Source organism: Periophthalmus magnuspinnatus, chromosome 18 (assembly GCF_009829125.3).
Source record: "Periophthalmus magnuspinnatus isolate fPerMag1 chromosome 18, fPerMag1.2.pri, whole genome shotgun sequence".
NCBI lineage: Eukaryota > Metazoa > Chordata > Actinopteri > Gobiiformes > Gobiidae > Periophthalmus > Periophthalmus magnuspinnatus.
In genome coordinates this window covers 13,335,164-13,348,945 of record NC_047143.1, presented here as the reverse complement: position 1 = coordinate 13,348,945, position 13,782 = coordinate 13,335,164, and the positions used below count along the sequence as shown (strand labels likewise).

At 41.0% G+C, this 13,782-nt stretch overlaps 2 protein-coding genes across 2 annotated transcripts; one reads left to right on the top strand and one right to left on the bottom strand.

Moving 5' to 3' along the window:
• The first annotated feature begins 451 nt into the window (after positions 1–451).
• Positions 452–2,079, top strand: LOC129457072 (glycoprotein hormone alpha-2-like). Its single transcript, XM_055228885.1, has 3 exons — positions 452–563; positions 1,000–1,184; positions 1,975–2,079. The coding sequence occupies exons 1-3, from the start codon at positions 452–454 to the stop codon at positions 2,077–2,079; spliced, it is 402 nt and encodes a 133-aa protein (XP_055084860.1).
• A 1,721-nt stretch (positions 2,080–3,800) lies between these two features.
• LOC117386056 (glycoprotein hormone beta-5-like) lies at positions 3,801–6,560 on the bottom strand. The gene is made up of 2 exons (XM_033983363.1): positions 6,372–6,560; positions 3,801–3,989 (listed from the first exon to the last, which is right to left on the bottom strand). Exons 1-2 carry the CDS (start codon positions 6,558–6,560, stop codon positions 3,801–3,803), a joined length of 378 nt encoding a protein of 125 aa, XP_033839254.1.
• Between the last annotated feature and the right edge of the window lie 7,222 nt (positions 6,561–13,782).

Here is a 13,782-nt window from a genome sequence, read left to right as displayed (position 1 = left end):
GTAAGTAACATCTGGGTAAGTAACATACATGTGAAGAAATGGTTTGATTCAATACTATTTATTTTGTGCAGTCCAAAATCACAACAGCAGTTGCCTCACAGGACTTCACAGACAGTTGATTTCACCAACAGAAAATCAAATATTGAAACAATTACTGGTCCATAACAGACAGGCAGATGAACCAACATTCACAGGAAACAAGCACATGGAGAACTGCCTTGAGCACACCCTGTTCTTAGACCTGCACATGCTTAGTACTAACTGTAGGACCAATCTCATTTAGTTTATCTCTATTCAGTCCTTTAGCAACTAAATCACAACCATTAAAGTTATTGTAGTTGAGAGTAACTGGGATTGAGGGTTGAACTGTGCTGTGGCAGAAGGTCAGGAAGTTCAGAGGAGAGATGACTCACAGCAGTGCTCCTTATGGTGTCTTATAGGACTGTCCCAGATGTCCCGCAGCTCCATCCCCCTGTACCTGCTGGTGCCGCTCATGTCCCTGCTGCTGCTCTCTAGTCTGTGCTCGAGTCATGAAGGCCTGGCCCCGGGGTGCCACCTTTACCGTGAGTAGCACCAAGCACCAGAGTCACCACAACACAGCCCCACTCTAAACATGTGTCTTCCATAACCTTCTGTACAGCAGAAAACCCTGCATTTTTTTAATGCACCACCACCGCATACCTTGGGTACATACAATGCCACCACACATAAAAAAAATAATATAAAAATAAAGCCATTCCGCTACTCAATTGTCAGACAGCAAGAAATCCTGTACTATTAATAACCATAATCGTATATTAGGACTAATCCAAACAATATACCCTCATTCACCACAGTTACTGTTGTTCCCATGCCACCCCTCCTTCTCTCTTCTATCCATTTTTTCTTTAAATTCATCTTACTGTATTTTTTTTGTGCAGCATAATTATTTGTATCTATACACATAGTAAGTGCAAACGCTAATAATATAAATAAATAAAGCCATGTCTTTTTGGACAGCATTCAACGTGACCATCCACAGTGACCGGCGCAGTACGTGTCGGGGAACCCACCTGGTGTACGCCTGTGTGGGCTACTGCGAGTCCAGCGCCTTCCCTTCCAGGTACTCTGTGCTCGTGGCCTCCAACTTCACCCACAACATCACGTCTGCGTCCCGCTGCTGCACCATCAGCAAGGAGGCTAAGGTACTATGCTCTGAGAGACCATCTACTTACTATGTGTAAAGTGTGTACTGTTTTAAGGCTATATTATTCAGGGAATACTCAAGGTTTTACTATTATCATTAAAAACGTGCACTTAGACTCCGCTCTGGGGCCAGGCCTCCTCTGAACATGACACTAAAGAATTTTAGTGAAGTCCAGACAAGCACTGAAGACATCAGCAGGTGGAACTGAGCATCTAGTCCTCTTGAGAGGGATGACATAGGGGCTGAGGGTTTAGCACTAATGGCTCATACCAAGGAGCCTCTGAGATCAACACCCTGTGTGGAGTTTGCCCAGTGAAAACCCACCCAGACACTGGGAGAACATTCACTCTAGTTTCCCCCATCAATCCAAAAGGCCACATCCTGTAGCTAAGGTAGTCTTGACCAAGATCAGCTCAAGATCTGGAGATCTTGCCATTGACATGAAAGGATGGGCCAAATGCAGGGGACAAATTTCCCTACAGAGACAATAAAGTGTATCTTACTCTAGTGTGTGTCTGCATGTGTGTGGGTGGATATGTATTACTTTTTGAGGACTCAAATCTGTACACACACTTACGTCATGGGGACCTGCCTCCTTTATTGGACAAAAATCAGGTCCATGGCGTAATTTTTTTTAAAATTAGATCAACAACATGGTTTAAAGTTCAGATCTGAGTTCACATAGGTTAAGGTTGGGGCTTAGGTTAAGATTAGTAAAGTAAGTAAGTAGTTAAGGCTAGAATCAATCTTCAGGAAATGAGTGTCAATGTAATGTGGTTTGTCTGCAGGTGAAGGTTCGTCTGGACTGCCCGCGAGGCAGACACCATGATGAGATTGAGATCCTGACTGCCCGAGCCTGTCGCTGTGACATGTGCCGCAAGTCCCGCTACTAACCCCGCCGCTGCCGCTTACCACAGGGCCAGAAGACTGAATGTGAGAAGTGGTTGGCAACTAACTTGAGCACATAGGGACACTTGAGCAGGGCACAACCCTCTGCAGTAAACAGATCATATACATATGCAGCACAAACCACTAGAACAGACCAAGCATTAGAGAATGTACCAATATTTATATTCATGAATCTGAGCTAAGAGGACTTTTGTAAATGTCTATTTTATTAAGAGATGTTCAAATGTCATTGAGATGAACATTCAAATGCACTGTTTTGATAAAGTTTTAAATAAATGACTCTAATAAATGACTGCAAAACCATGTTGTGTCTATAGATCATTTCTGCAGATCAGACCTAGTAACTTGAAATGGAGCAATCAATCCTATAGTCCTGCTCCAGTGTTGGTTTAGACCTGGTTTAGTCCTGGTTTGGAGATTTTGTGTGAGATTTAAGAACACAGGGATATAGGAGGGTCTGAGGGCATCTGACACGTGGATATAGGAGGATGGGAGGGCATCTGACACATGCACATTGGAGGATGGGAGGGCATCTGACATACACATTACACAGTCTCATTTGAAGAGTGTTTATGTCTGTTCACACAGAGGGTCAGACTGAGCAGAGGATGTAGAGGAGAGGGTCAGATGGAGCAGAAAATACAAAGGAGTAGAGGATGTAGAAGAGAGGGTCAGAATGCTAAAAATTTCAGTTCTTGCTTCAGATATAATTAGTGATGCACTGATGCAGCTTTGTCAATTTTGATATCACTACTTTTACTTTAAGTATCTGCCAATACTGGATATTAACTGATACCAGAGTAGACACAGAAAAATGACACTTATTTCCTTAAAACACAGTTAACTTACAACAGAAGAGATCCAATTGTGTTATGTGACTGTGATTTATTCTTCACATCACTACTGAATAGCTTTGTATGAATTCAAACATTATGAGATGTTCTAGGCCAAAATCAACCTGTAAATAGTCTATACATCCAATTATAGGTGCAATCAGAATATCATGGAACCAAAACCCAATCTGGCATATTTTTCTATACGCTAATATCGTTGCATCCCTAGATATTGATACTTTGCAGCTTATGTCATCAACATTCCCTGGAGGTGTGATGCTAATAGACTGCTCTGTCTGAAACTGATGCTCAAGTTAGATTTTAATCTGAATTTAACTCTCTTAACACAATTTGACCATAAAGAACTGATTTAGCTGGAAATACAACAGATGATCTGTTTTGTGCTGTAAAACAAGTCCCTTTTAGATAACAGATTGCAGACTACAGTCACAAGCTAGCTAGCATTAGCCAACAACTTTTCAGTTAGTCACACTCTGAATGCTCATATTGATCACAGGCTCTTAAAAATGTTTTGTTTGGGTTTTGTTTGTTTTTTTGTTTTTTTGTGTGTGTGTTTTTAATTGTTGTATTTTTTCTTGAATTTTCAGATCACCTTAAAACTTTTTTGACAGTATTTGCTAATCTCAGTATTGTGTCACTATGGTAAGTCCTAAACATTCTGCCTTTAGAGATACATGAAGTATCACTGAAAAGTATCAATAATGTACATGGGTTATGGCTATTAGATGAATGAAAGAAAGCATCTTGCCCTGGCCGCTATCTGGAATTTTGACATTGCAGAACATGACCACAAACTTAAATGAAGTTTTGAAGAAATACACAGAGAGACTTTATGTGGGGTGTGTGGAGCCTCAGAAGGTCTCGCACTCGGTGTCCACAGTGGAGCATATGGCACAGTGACAAGACATGGCCAGTGGGTAGTGGTAGAGAGGTGAGATGTGGGGCAGGCAGCCAGGCAGGCGGGCGGTCATGGGGCGGATGCGACTGTAGGTGCACACCCGGTGGTGTACATGGGTATAGGGCGGCTCCAGCACGGGCTTCTGTCAGGACAGGACACAAGAGGGCACTGTCAGAGACATTACAACTCAGATAATTTTCTATGAGTATTTTCACTGAATACTTCACAATAGTTTGGATCCAAATTTTGAATTACACAGTAGTTATGATTTGACTAATAACAATAAATGATCTGAAATAAATGCTTAAATTGCTAGAAAAAGTTCTTCCTTGTGTGTAAATTCTTGTATTTGGGATGGAATTTTCAGTGTTGATGAGTTTTTGTACTTTTTTCAGTTTTTTCCACAGACAGCTGCTTAAGAAAGCTGGTCTAAAACTATAATAAATAATCACCACGGATACTACAGATGCCACCAAACCAAGGCAGAATGAAAGCTGTTACATGCCCTTTAATGCTTTCACCCATAAACCCAAAGGTCAGATGTTCAATCCCAGCGCAGCCTAGTGCATGGTGTCATTGTTTCCTGAGGCAAAACACTTTGCCCAACATTACCTATGTGAGTATGTGTAAATAATGAAAACTTGTACAAAGCATTGAGTAGCAGTGTACAGTTAAAATTAAAGATGAGATTGGGAGGACATCTGATACAGGGATATAGGAGGATGGGATGACATCTGATACACAGTGATATACACACATGGACAAAATTGCTGGTACCCTTCGGTTAATGAAAGAAAAACTCACAATGGTCACAAAAATAACTTGAATCTGACAAAAGTAATAATAAACAAAAATGTAACCAATGAAAGCCAGACCTTGCTTTTCAACCATGCTTCAACAGAATTACTTAAACAAAATGGACAAAAATGATAGCACCCCTAGAAAACACTGAAAATAATGTGACCAAAGGGACATGTTAATCCAAGGTGTGTCCACTTATTAGCATCACAGGTGTCTACAATCTTCACACGTCACTGTGCTGTTTGGTGACATGGTGTGTACCACACTCAACATGGACCATAGGGAGAAAAGGAAAGAGTTGTCTCAGGAGATTAGAAAGAAAATTATAGACAAGCATGGTAAAGCTTGTCTATAAAACCATATCCAAGCGGCTTAATGTTCCTGTGACTACAATTGCACATATTATTCAGAAATTTAACATCCATGGGACTGTAGCCAACCTCCCTGGACGTGGCCGCAGGAGGAAAATTGATGACAAATCAAATGGGGGGATAATATGAATGGTAAGAAAAGAGCCCAGAAAAACTTCTAAAGAGATTGAAGGTGAACTTCAAGCTCAAGGAACATCAATGCCAGATCGTACCATCCATCATTGTTTTAGCCAAAGTAGACTTAATGGGAGACAACCAAGGAGGACACCACCGTTGAAAACAAATCATAAAAAAGTCAGATTGGAATTTGCCAAACTACATGTTGCCAAGCCACAAAGCTTCTGGGACATTGTCCCATGGACAGATGAGACAAGAATGGAACTTTTTGCCAAGGCACATCAGCTCTACGTTCACAGACAGAAAAATTAAGCATATAGAGAAAAGAATACTGTCCCTACTGTGAAACATGGAGGAGGCTCTGTTATGTTCTGGGGCTGCTTTGCTGCATCTGGCACAGGGTGTCTTGAATCTGTGAAGGGTACAATGAAATCTCTAGACTATCAAGGGATTCTAGAGAGAAATGTGCTGGCCAGTGTCACAAAGCTTGGTCTCAGTTGCAGGTCATGGGTCTTGCAACAGGACAATAACCCAAAACACACAGCTAAAACACCCAAGAATGGCTAAGAGGAAAACATTGGACTATTCTAAAGTGGCCTTCTGTCAGCCCTGACCTAAATCCTATTGAGGATCTTTGGAAAGAGCTGAAACATGCCATTTGGAAAAGGCACCCTTCAAACCTGAGACAACTGGAGCAGTTTGCTCATGAGGAGTGGACCAAAATACCTGCTGAGAGGTGCGGAAGTCTCGTTGACAGTTACAGGAATCATTTGATTGCAGTGATTGCCTCAAAAGGTTGTGCAATAAAATATTAAGTTAAGGGTACCATCAGTTTTGTCCAGGCCTGTTTCATGAGTTAATTTTTTTAAGTAATTCTGTTCAACCATGGTTGAAAAGCATTGTCTGACTTTCACTGTTTACATTTCATAGAATTGTTAATATTACTTTTGTCAGATTCAAGTTATTTCTGTGACCATTGTGAGTTTTTCTTTCATTAACCGAAGGGTACTAGAAATTTTGTCCATTAGTGGATTGGAGAGCATTTGACACAGAGATGCAGGAGGACAGGATGACATCTGACACACAGGGATATAGGAGGATGAGAGGGCATATGACACACAGGGATGTAAGACAACAGGAGGGCATCTGATACAGGGATATAGAACAATGGGAGGGCATCTGACCCACAGAGATACAGGGGGTTGGGAGGGTATCTGACACATGTGAGACAGTACCTCCCAGGTGTGGCAGCGCCCCCAGCAGGCCTCCGTGCTGATCCGCAGGCTTTTACATCCAGGTTTTTGTGCCACAAAGGAGAACTCCCTCACCGTACAGCCTCGCACACCATGTAGGGTGGTCATCACGGCAATGCATCCTACAGTCGCCCCGGCAACCAGCAGGAGGAGGACGTGAAAGAGTTGCATGCTGGGAGAGGTGGCACAGGCAGGTGATCAGCTATTTATTTTAATAGATCCATGGTCATCAACAGGGAGCCCCTATTGATACTGATACTGATGTCATCAACATTCCCTGGTGGTGTAAAGCTAATTGGCTCTCTCTCTACTCTGTCTGAAGTTACTCAAATTGGACTTTAATCTGAGCTTTATTTTTAACACAATCTGGCCAGAAAGGGCTGACTTGGCTGCATCTACAACAGGTGAGCTGATTTGTACAGTTAAATAAGACTCTCATACATGAAATTATTTTTTATTTTATTTTTTTTGTTGAAAGTTAAATTAAAGTTAACAATTAAACAGGACCATGGATGCTAGTATTGATCACAGGCTCCTGAAAATGTGTTGTTTAAATCCATTTTGTGTTTTTTGTTTTTTCTTGAGTTTTCAGACCATCTAAAAGCTCATGTGTTTGCTAATTTGTTCATTGTGTCACCATGGTAACTGCTGAACATGCTTCCATATAGATAGATGTAGAACACCCCCAGTGTGATGTCACTGCAAAGTATCTATATGCTTTTAACATTAAAGGTGCACTATGTAATTTATCTGGTGGAGGGTCTGCCATTTGCTTTTTATTGCCTTGTCTAGAACCTTATTAAGTATGGCATTTATCTACAGAGGTTACTCAGTTGCATTTACTTGAGCAACTTTTTTTTTTTTTAATTGTACTTTTCAGCATACTTTTCTAGCAGAATACTTTTACTCCTACTTGAGGAATATTTTTAATGAAGTAACAGTGCACTTGTAAAAGTTGTGGTTCCTCTTCCTCCCTGTGAGTAAGTCTGCACATGACAAAAGACAAATGTTGACATTTTGGAATGATTTGAACATTTGTGTTTCTTGCACCACTCCTCCAGATATGATTTAGTTTGTCTCAAACAATAACAGTTTCAGTGTAGTTAGCTCCTCCCTTCAAATAGATATAAGGCAGTGTACATCAGCAATTTGACCAAAAGTGAAAAAGCAACTTGGATGAGCAGCAAAACATCTTCCCTCCTACAACTTTTTGTCCAGTTGACAGATTTAACTTTGGCTTTTACTATGAATCAGAACTGGGCGACTGAGGGATTACACAGACATACAAACATCTTCTTGAGTATTACTTTTCCCAAATACTTTTTTTCTTGCTTGAGTAATTTTAAGTAATGTTAGTTACTCTTACTTGTGTACAAAATGTTGGCTATTCTACCGGCCTTACATTTGTTCCATTACACATTTATTATTGTCTTAAAAATATGATTTTTTTTTGATTTTTTTTTATGTGAATACGCTTTCCTCTCCACAGATCTGACCTAATGTGGCCTTGTGGGATCCCATCCTTGTCTCTGTGGAGAGTGACAAGTTTAATGCCATGATGTGGGACATTCCAGGTAATTAAGCAACAGAAACGTTCCACAGTGCAGCTTTAAATCCTGTGCATTCATGTCACACTCCTTTCCATAGGCTGCTCCATGTTGTCAAGTGGATGCGATGAACACAAGCATGTGAAGTGTGGTAAGACTGTGATAAGTATGTTGTGTTTATGTGACATCAGCACATTGTAGACTCCCTATAGTTTAAACTGAGTGAGGACAGGTCAGAATTCTATGGTGGAATTTGCTGTTTAACTGTCAGATTGCAGATTTGTTGTCATGGTTTATGGTTAAAGAGGGGGGATTTTCCTTCTGTAGGGTATAAACTGCTAACACATAACATATCTAGATAAGCATGTTACCTTTTATTGTTTTGCAAAGGCTATGTTTGCCGAAATAATGTGTTTTATACTCCCCATCACTCCCCCTTCAGAGTGCTATCACAACACAGTCTGTGTCCATCCCACTAATGAAACTGCTGCACATCGCATCATGTTTGTGAAGTTGCTGTTTACAGTTTTGCATCATGCTTCAGGTATATTTATGGAAAACTGTTGTGTGGGAACATGGGTGACACAGGCTTGTGGGCTGAGTATTACACAGAATCTTTTGGCTAACTATAAGGATGGTTTAAATAGGGCCTAGGAGAGATTGCTAAAATATTTAAACATACATGGAGGACATCTAAAAAAAAAGAATTGGCATAATACCAATGAATAATACCAATACTATATATCTCTGTAATTACTGGGCCTGTCCGCATGAAAGAAACACTGGCACGAAGTTCAATGTATTCTCTATCAGTATAAATAAACAAATGTGTCTGCGTGTGTCTTTTCACAATAGCTTTAGACAGTGGTGCCATTATTTAACCCCAAAGATGTGGTTGTTGTCAGCTGCAAAGACTTTAAATCTGCAGTATGCATCTTTTTGGAGATGGCACACAACCTGCATGATTTCATGGAAACAGAGCGAAAACAGTTTTCATGGAGACAAGTTTTATACCAGGGAAGATTATAGCCAAAGGAACAACATTTCCATGGAGATGGAAATGAGAAAACGCTACGTTAAATAAGAATCAGGTTTGTGGAGATGCAAGCCTTTTAGTGCAATAAATATAATCAAAATGAAAAAAATGACTATATATATAGATATTATAGAGTAGATTAAAGACACTGTTGATGAGGGATTACACCATCTCTTTTCCAACAACTTGGAAGAATTTGGTCTATGTTTTGTTTTCAAAGTTACTTACTGTGACTTTAAGGCATGATATTAATATGACAAGTTTGTGGAGCCAGTCCCAAAGAAATAATGATATGGTTCAATATTTGTGGATCATAAGTTTACAGATTTCATCTAAAAACAGTGAATCTCAAATAGAGTTAAATAGGCCCCGCTCTCCATCTAAAACTATGACATCATCAAATTCTGGATCATCAGAGGTAATGGATATGAACATATTTTTAATTGTTTTCTTTAATGATTTTTCTTTCTTTCTTTATTTTTTTAATGGTTAATCGCTATATTAACTGTTCTAATTCCCCATCATCGTGAAATCTATGAATCAGGTGGGGCTTCTTTCACACAATGAGTGAGAAATAAAACAAATACTGTTTGTTTTGAAGCTTACCAGTTCAAAAAACATAATTAAAAAAACATAGCATTCTGACCTGTCATTAAACTTTTGGTTCTTTTGAATATTATGATGGTGATTTTAAATGTGCAATAGTTCTTAAGATAAGACTCACCACTTGTTGTCAGTCTTCTCCTATACTCTCTTCGAGTAGGCCTTCTTTGCTGGGAGTGGAACTAATCAATTTGGTTTGGCAACAGGTCTTACTGCTGTCCACTTAAATGACAACTCCCTCTAGCGTCCACTACGGCTACTGCGCTTTGCTAAGCAACGGACTTTTAAATACTTGGCCTCAGACTTCATATATTTGTATTTATAGCGTAAAAACAGCTTGGGACATTAGCTGAGCCAAAGTGAACCAGGTCTAGCCCTCGTGACTCAGTGTCGCCTATGTGATGGATTCTGCAGAAGCTCATACACAGAGCGCATTAGAACATGCGCACGTTTAAATGACTAAAACAGCACAGGCTTCACTCAAACTACTTTCAATAAAAAGGGGGGAAAGCCTTATTATGATAATAATTTAAATCATAATCATTTAAAGTATAGTGTTTAACTTTCTGGAGGTGGTAGGTCATTTAAAACCGTTGGTACATTCTCCATGAAGATGATGCCATACTGTGGAGGATTATAGCTAAAGAAACAACATTTCCATAGAAACAAGAAGGAGGAAGCCGGCCTCCAGGACAGGTATGGTTTGTGGAGATGCAAATACGGTTACATTAAGGATGTATGTTTTCAAACAAAAATAAAATACAATACAATAAAAAACAAAACAAAAACAAAACAGTATTATTTCAGTCTTTTTTTTTTTTTTTTTTTTTTTTTTTTTTTTTTTTGCTAAAATTACATACTGTGACTTTAAATAAGGAAACACGATCTCACAATATGTTTCTTTATACAGACGAACTTAAATCCTGAAGTTAATTGGAATAAAAAGACTCACCTAGAGATTGGAAGGAACTGTGCGTTGTGCGTGGGCTCGTGTGCGTGGCTCCGGGTGCGTGGGCTCGTGTGCGTGGGCTCGTGTGCGTGGGGCGCGTGTGTTGACAGTGTCCCCACGTCAGTGCTAGCCGCTGTGTCTGTGGAAGCGCCGCGCAGGGCTCGTGTTGTTGTGGATAGAGCCATTACGCACGGCGCACGGACCCTCTGACATCATGGTAATTAGATGGAAAAGCGCTGGAAAGTCCTGAGGCTGCCGTGTGTTTGGGTAACCTCTCCGAGTGCTCCAGCCCGGGTTGCTGTGGGTGGGCCCCAGGCACAGGGCTTTCATACAATTTGTCACACTGTTACATTGCAGCATGTCAGATTCAACTGAGACAATACAGTGACCAATACACTTCTATATCTGACCCTCTCCTTTGCATCCTCTGCTCTGTCTCTCTTCTGTATCCTCTTCCCTGTCTGGCAATCACCTCTGCATCCTTTGCTCCTCTGACCACTCTCCTCTGCTCTTCTCCTCTTCATCTTCTGTTCCTAATAACTCTCTCCTCTGCATTCTCTGCTCCTCAGACCCCCTCTTTTGCTCCTCTGACCCTCTCCACCGCCCCCGTCTCATTATTACATTTTTAGGACAAAGACACAGAGACAGAAAAGTCGAGGCAAACTTTTCTCAAAGTGAGTTTCATTGTAGCACATAGTAGTCTTCAGTTCTACACCCTGTAATGTTACATACAGTGGCACACCCCATCGCGCAGTTGGTCCCCAAAATATAGGTCATCTTCTTCTAACACAATAGAGAGAGACAGTGCAAATCTAAGAGCAAGAGAGGTGCTACAAGACGCTTGGATGGACATCTTCTCAGTGCGGGATACTGGCCCAGGTTTAGCCCCTGGTCTGGTTCGGGTCTGATTCTTGTCTGGTTCTGGTCTGGGTCTGGTCTAGGTCTGGTCTAGTCCTGGTCTAGTCCTGGTCTGATTCTGATCTACTCTTGGTATGGATCTGATTCTGGTGCTAGTTTGTTCCTAGTTTGGTCCTGGTCCGATCTTGGTACAGTTCTTGTCCATCCCTGGTTTTGTCCTGGTCTGGACCTGGTATGGTTCTGGGGTGGTTCTGTTGTGGTTCTGGTGCTAAATTGGTCCTGGTTTGGTCCTGGTCTGGTCCTGGTCTGGTCCTGGTCTGGTCCTGGGCTGGTCCTGGGCTGGTCCTGGGCTGGTCCTGGGCTGGTCTTGGTCTGGTCCATTTCACATTATCCTTATTAAGAATACAAGTTACAAGTACAAGAATTAAGAGTGCATTATAAATAAAATTTATTTTTTATTATTAAGTCTGGTCTGGTCTTGGTCTGGTTCAGTCCTGGTGCAGTTCAGTCCTAGTCTGGTCTGGTTCTAGTCTTGTCCTGGTCTGGCCCTGGTGTGGTTCTGGTGTGGTTTTGGTTCTGCTTCTGGTGCTAGTTTGGTCCTGGTCTGGTCCTGATCTGGTCCTTGTTTGGGCCTTGTTTGGTACTGGTCTTGGTCTGGTCTGATCCTGGTCTGGTTCTGATCTACTCTTGGTATGGATCTGGTGCTAGTTTGGTCCTGTTCTGGTCTTGGTACAGTTCTGGTCCAGCCCTGGTTCTGTCCTGGTCTAGACCTAGTATGGTTCTGGGGTGGTTCTGATATGGTTTTGGTGCTAAATTGGTCCTGGTCTGGTCCTGGTCTGGTCTTGGTCTGGTCTTGGTCTGGTCTTGGTCTGGTCTTGGTCTGGTCTTGGTCTGGTCTTGGTCTGGTCTTGGTCTGGTCTTCGTCTAGTGCAGTTCAGTCCTAGTCTGGTCTGGTTCTGGTCTTGGTCTGGTGCAGTTCAGTCTTAGTCTGGTCTGGTTCTGGTCTTGTCCTGGTCCAGTACTGGTGTAGTTTTGGTCTGGTCCTGATCTAGTCCTGATCTGGTCCTTGTTTGGTACTGGTCTTGGTCTGGTCCTGGTCTAATCCATGTCTGGTCATAGTTTAGTCCTGATACTGGTCCTGATCTGGTCCTGCCCACAGAAGATGAGGTCCAGAGAGAAGCCAGGAATTGTGTGGTAGAACATTTGAGAAGAGCAAGGAGCAGAAGAAGACTTCTATTAGAGATAAAAGGGTTTTGGCCCAAGTCCCACAGTCCAGCCCTGTACACTCATATAGGATAATTGCCCAAGTAATTTTTGTCTCTCTCTACTCTCCAGACCTTGCTGCATGTGTAGATGTCATTGGCTCCGCCCTCGGCCAATCAGGAAGAGTTTTACAGCTAAAAGCCATTTAACTGCCCGGTCATCTTATTGACATAGGCAGTTTATTTTTGTTTTATCCCCAAAACCTTTATCTAAAAAAGCTCAAAAAGCTCTGCAATGGTTTGCAGTGGTCTAAAGTTATTCCTCACTTACCTTATGCATTCTGAGCATCATAATTATTCACAGTGATGTCTTTATAAGTGATTTTCAACTTTTAGAGGAGAGAGTGGAGTTTTGCTGACAACTGGCATATTCACACACTTCCTGGTTATCAGAAAATAAAAAGCTTTATAATTAGATGAAGAAGAGTTATTTTGGCCTTAAGAGCTGCTTATACAATATCTGTCTCGAGGCAAGACACATTTTGCTCAAATACATGTGAAAAAAATTGGGGAAAAGGACCTTAAAATAAGCTTAAGTGTTATGAGTAAGAATCGTCTTATTGGTTTTAGTTAGGCCTGCACAACTTTTCACATTTGTGAATTATGTTTTAATAGTAGGATCCTGTAATAGTGCACATTTCAAGGAGCATGTTTGGAGCACATTGTTTGTAGAGGTCTAGACTACAGGGTGAAAGGTAATGTAACTGGTGTATTGTATTGTATTGGATAGTATTTTACTGCATTGCATTGCATTGTATTGCACTGTAGCAAAATGCATCTTGCTCCAGTATGTATATATACTGGATAACCAGTATATATAACCACTGGATAACCAAATATGTATACTGTATAACCAGCTCTTGAGGTCAAAATAAGTCAGTTGCGAGATGTTTGAATTTTATTGTCCTATAATTAGGAAGTGCACGGTAGCATGAAGCATTTTATTGTTCAATAATCAGGAAGTGCATGCTAGCATGATAGTTGTTGTTAGCTTTAGCATGAAGTGTTTTATTATTTGATAATAAGGCAATGGACATTAGCATGCTAGTTTTTGCTAGCTTTAGCATGAAGCGTTTTATTGTTCAATAATATGGAAGTGCACGCTAGCATGCTGATAGCCAGGAAGTGCATGTTAGTA

What these genes read in the sequence shown, in the direction of transcription:
- LOC129457072 (XM_055228885.1), top strand. Translation starts at nt 452, where the DNA reads ATGTCCCGCAGCTCCATCCCCCTGTACCTGCTGGTGCCGCTCATGTCC. An exon ending in CCCGGGGTGCCACCTTTACC is followed by an intron (nt 564 to 999) that starts GTGAGTAGCACC and finishes CTTTTTGGACAG; the next exon opens with CATTCAACGTGACCATCCAC. An exon ending in CCATCAGCAAGGAGGCTAAG is followed by an intron (nt 1,185 to 1,974) that starts GTACTATGCTCT and finishes GTTTGTCTGCAG; the next exon opens with GTGAAGGTTCGTCTGGACTG.
- LOC117386056 (XM_033983363.1), bottom strand. Translation starts at nt 6,560, where the DNA reads ATGCAACTCTTTCACGTCCTCCTCCTGCTGGTTGCCGGGGCGACTGTA. An exon ending in GGCGCTGCCACACCTGGGAG is followed by an intron (nt 3,990 to 6,371) that starts GTACTGTCTCAC and finishes CTGTCCTGACAG; the next exon opens with AAGCCCGTGCTGGAGCCGCC.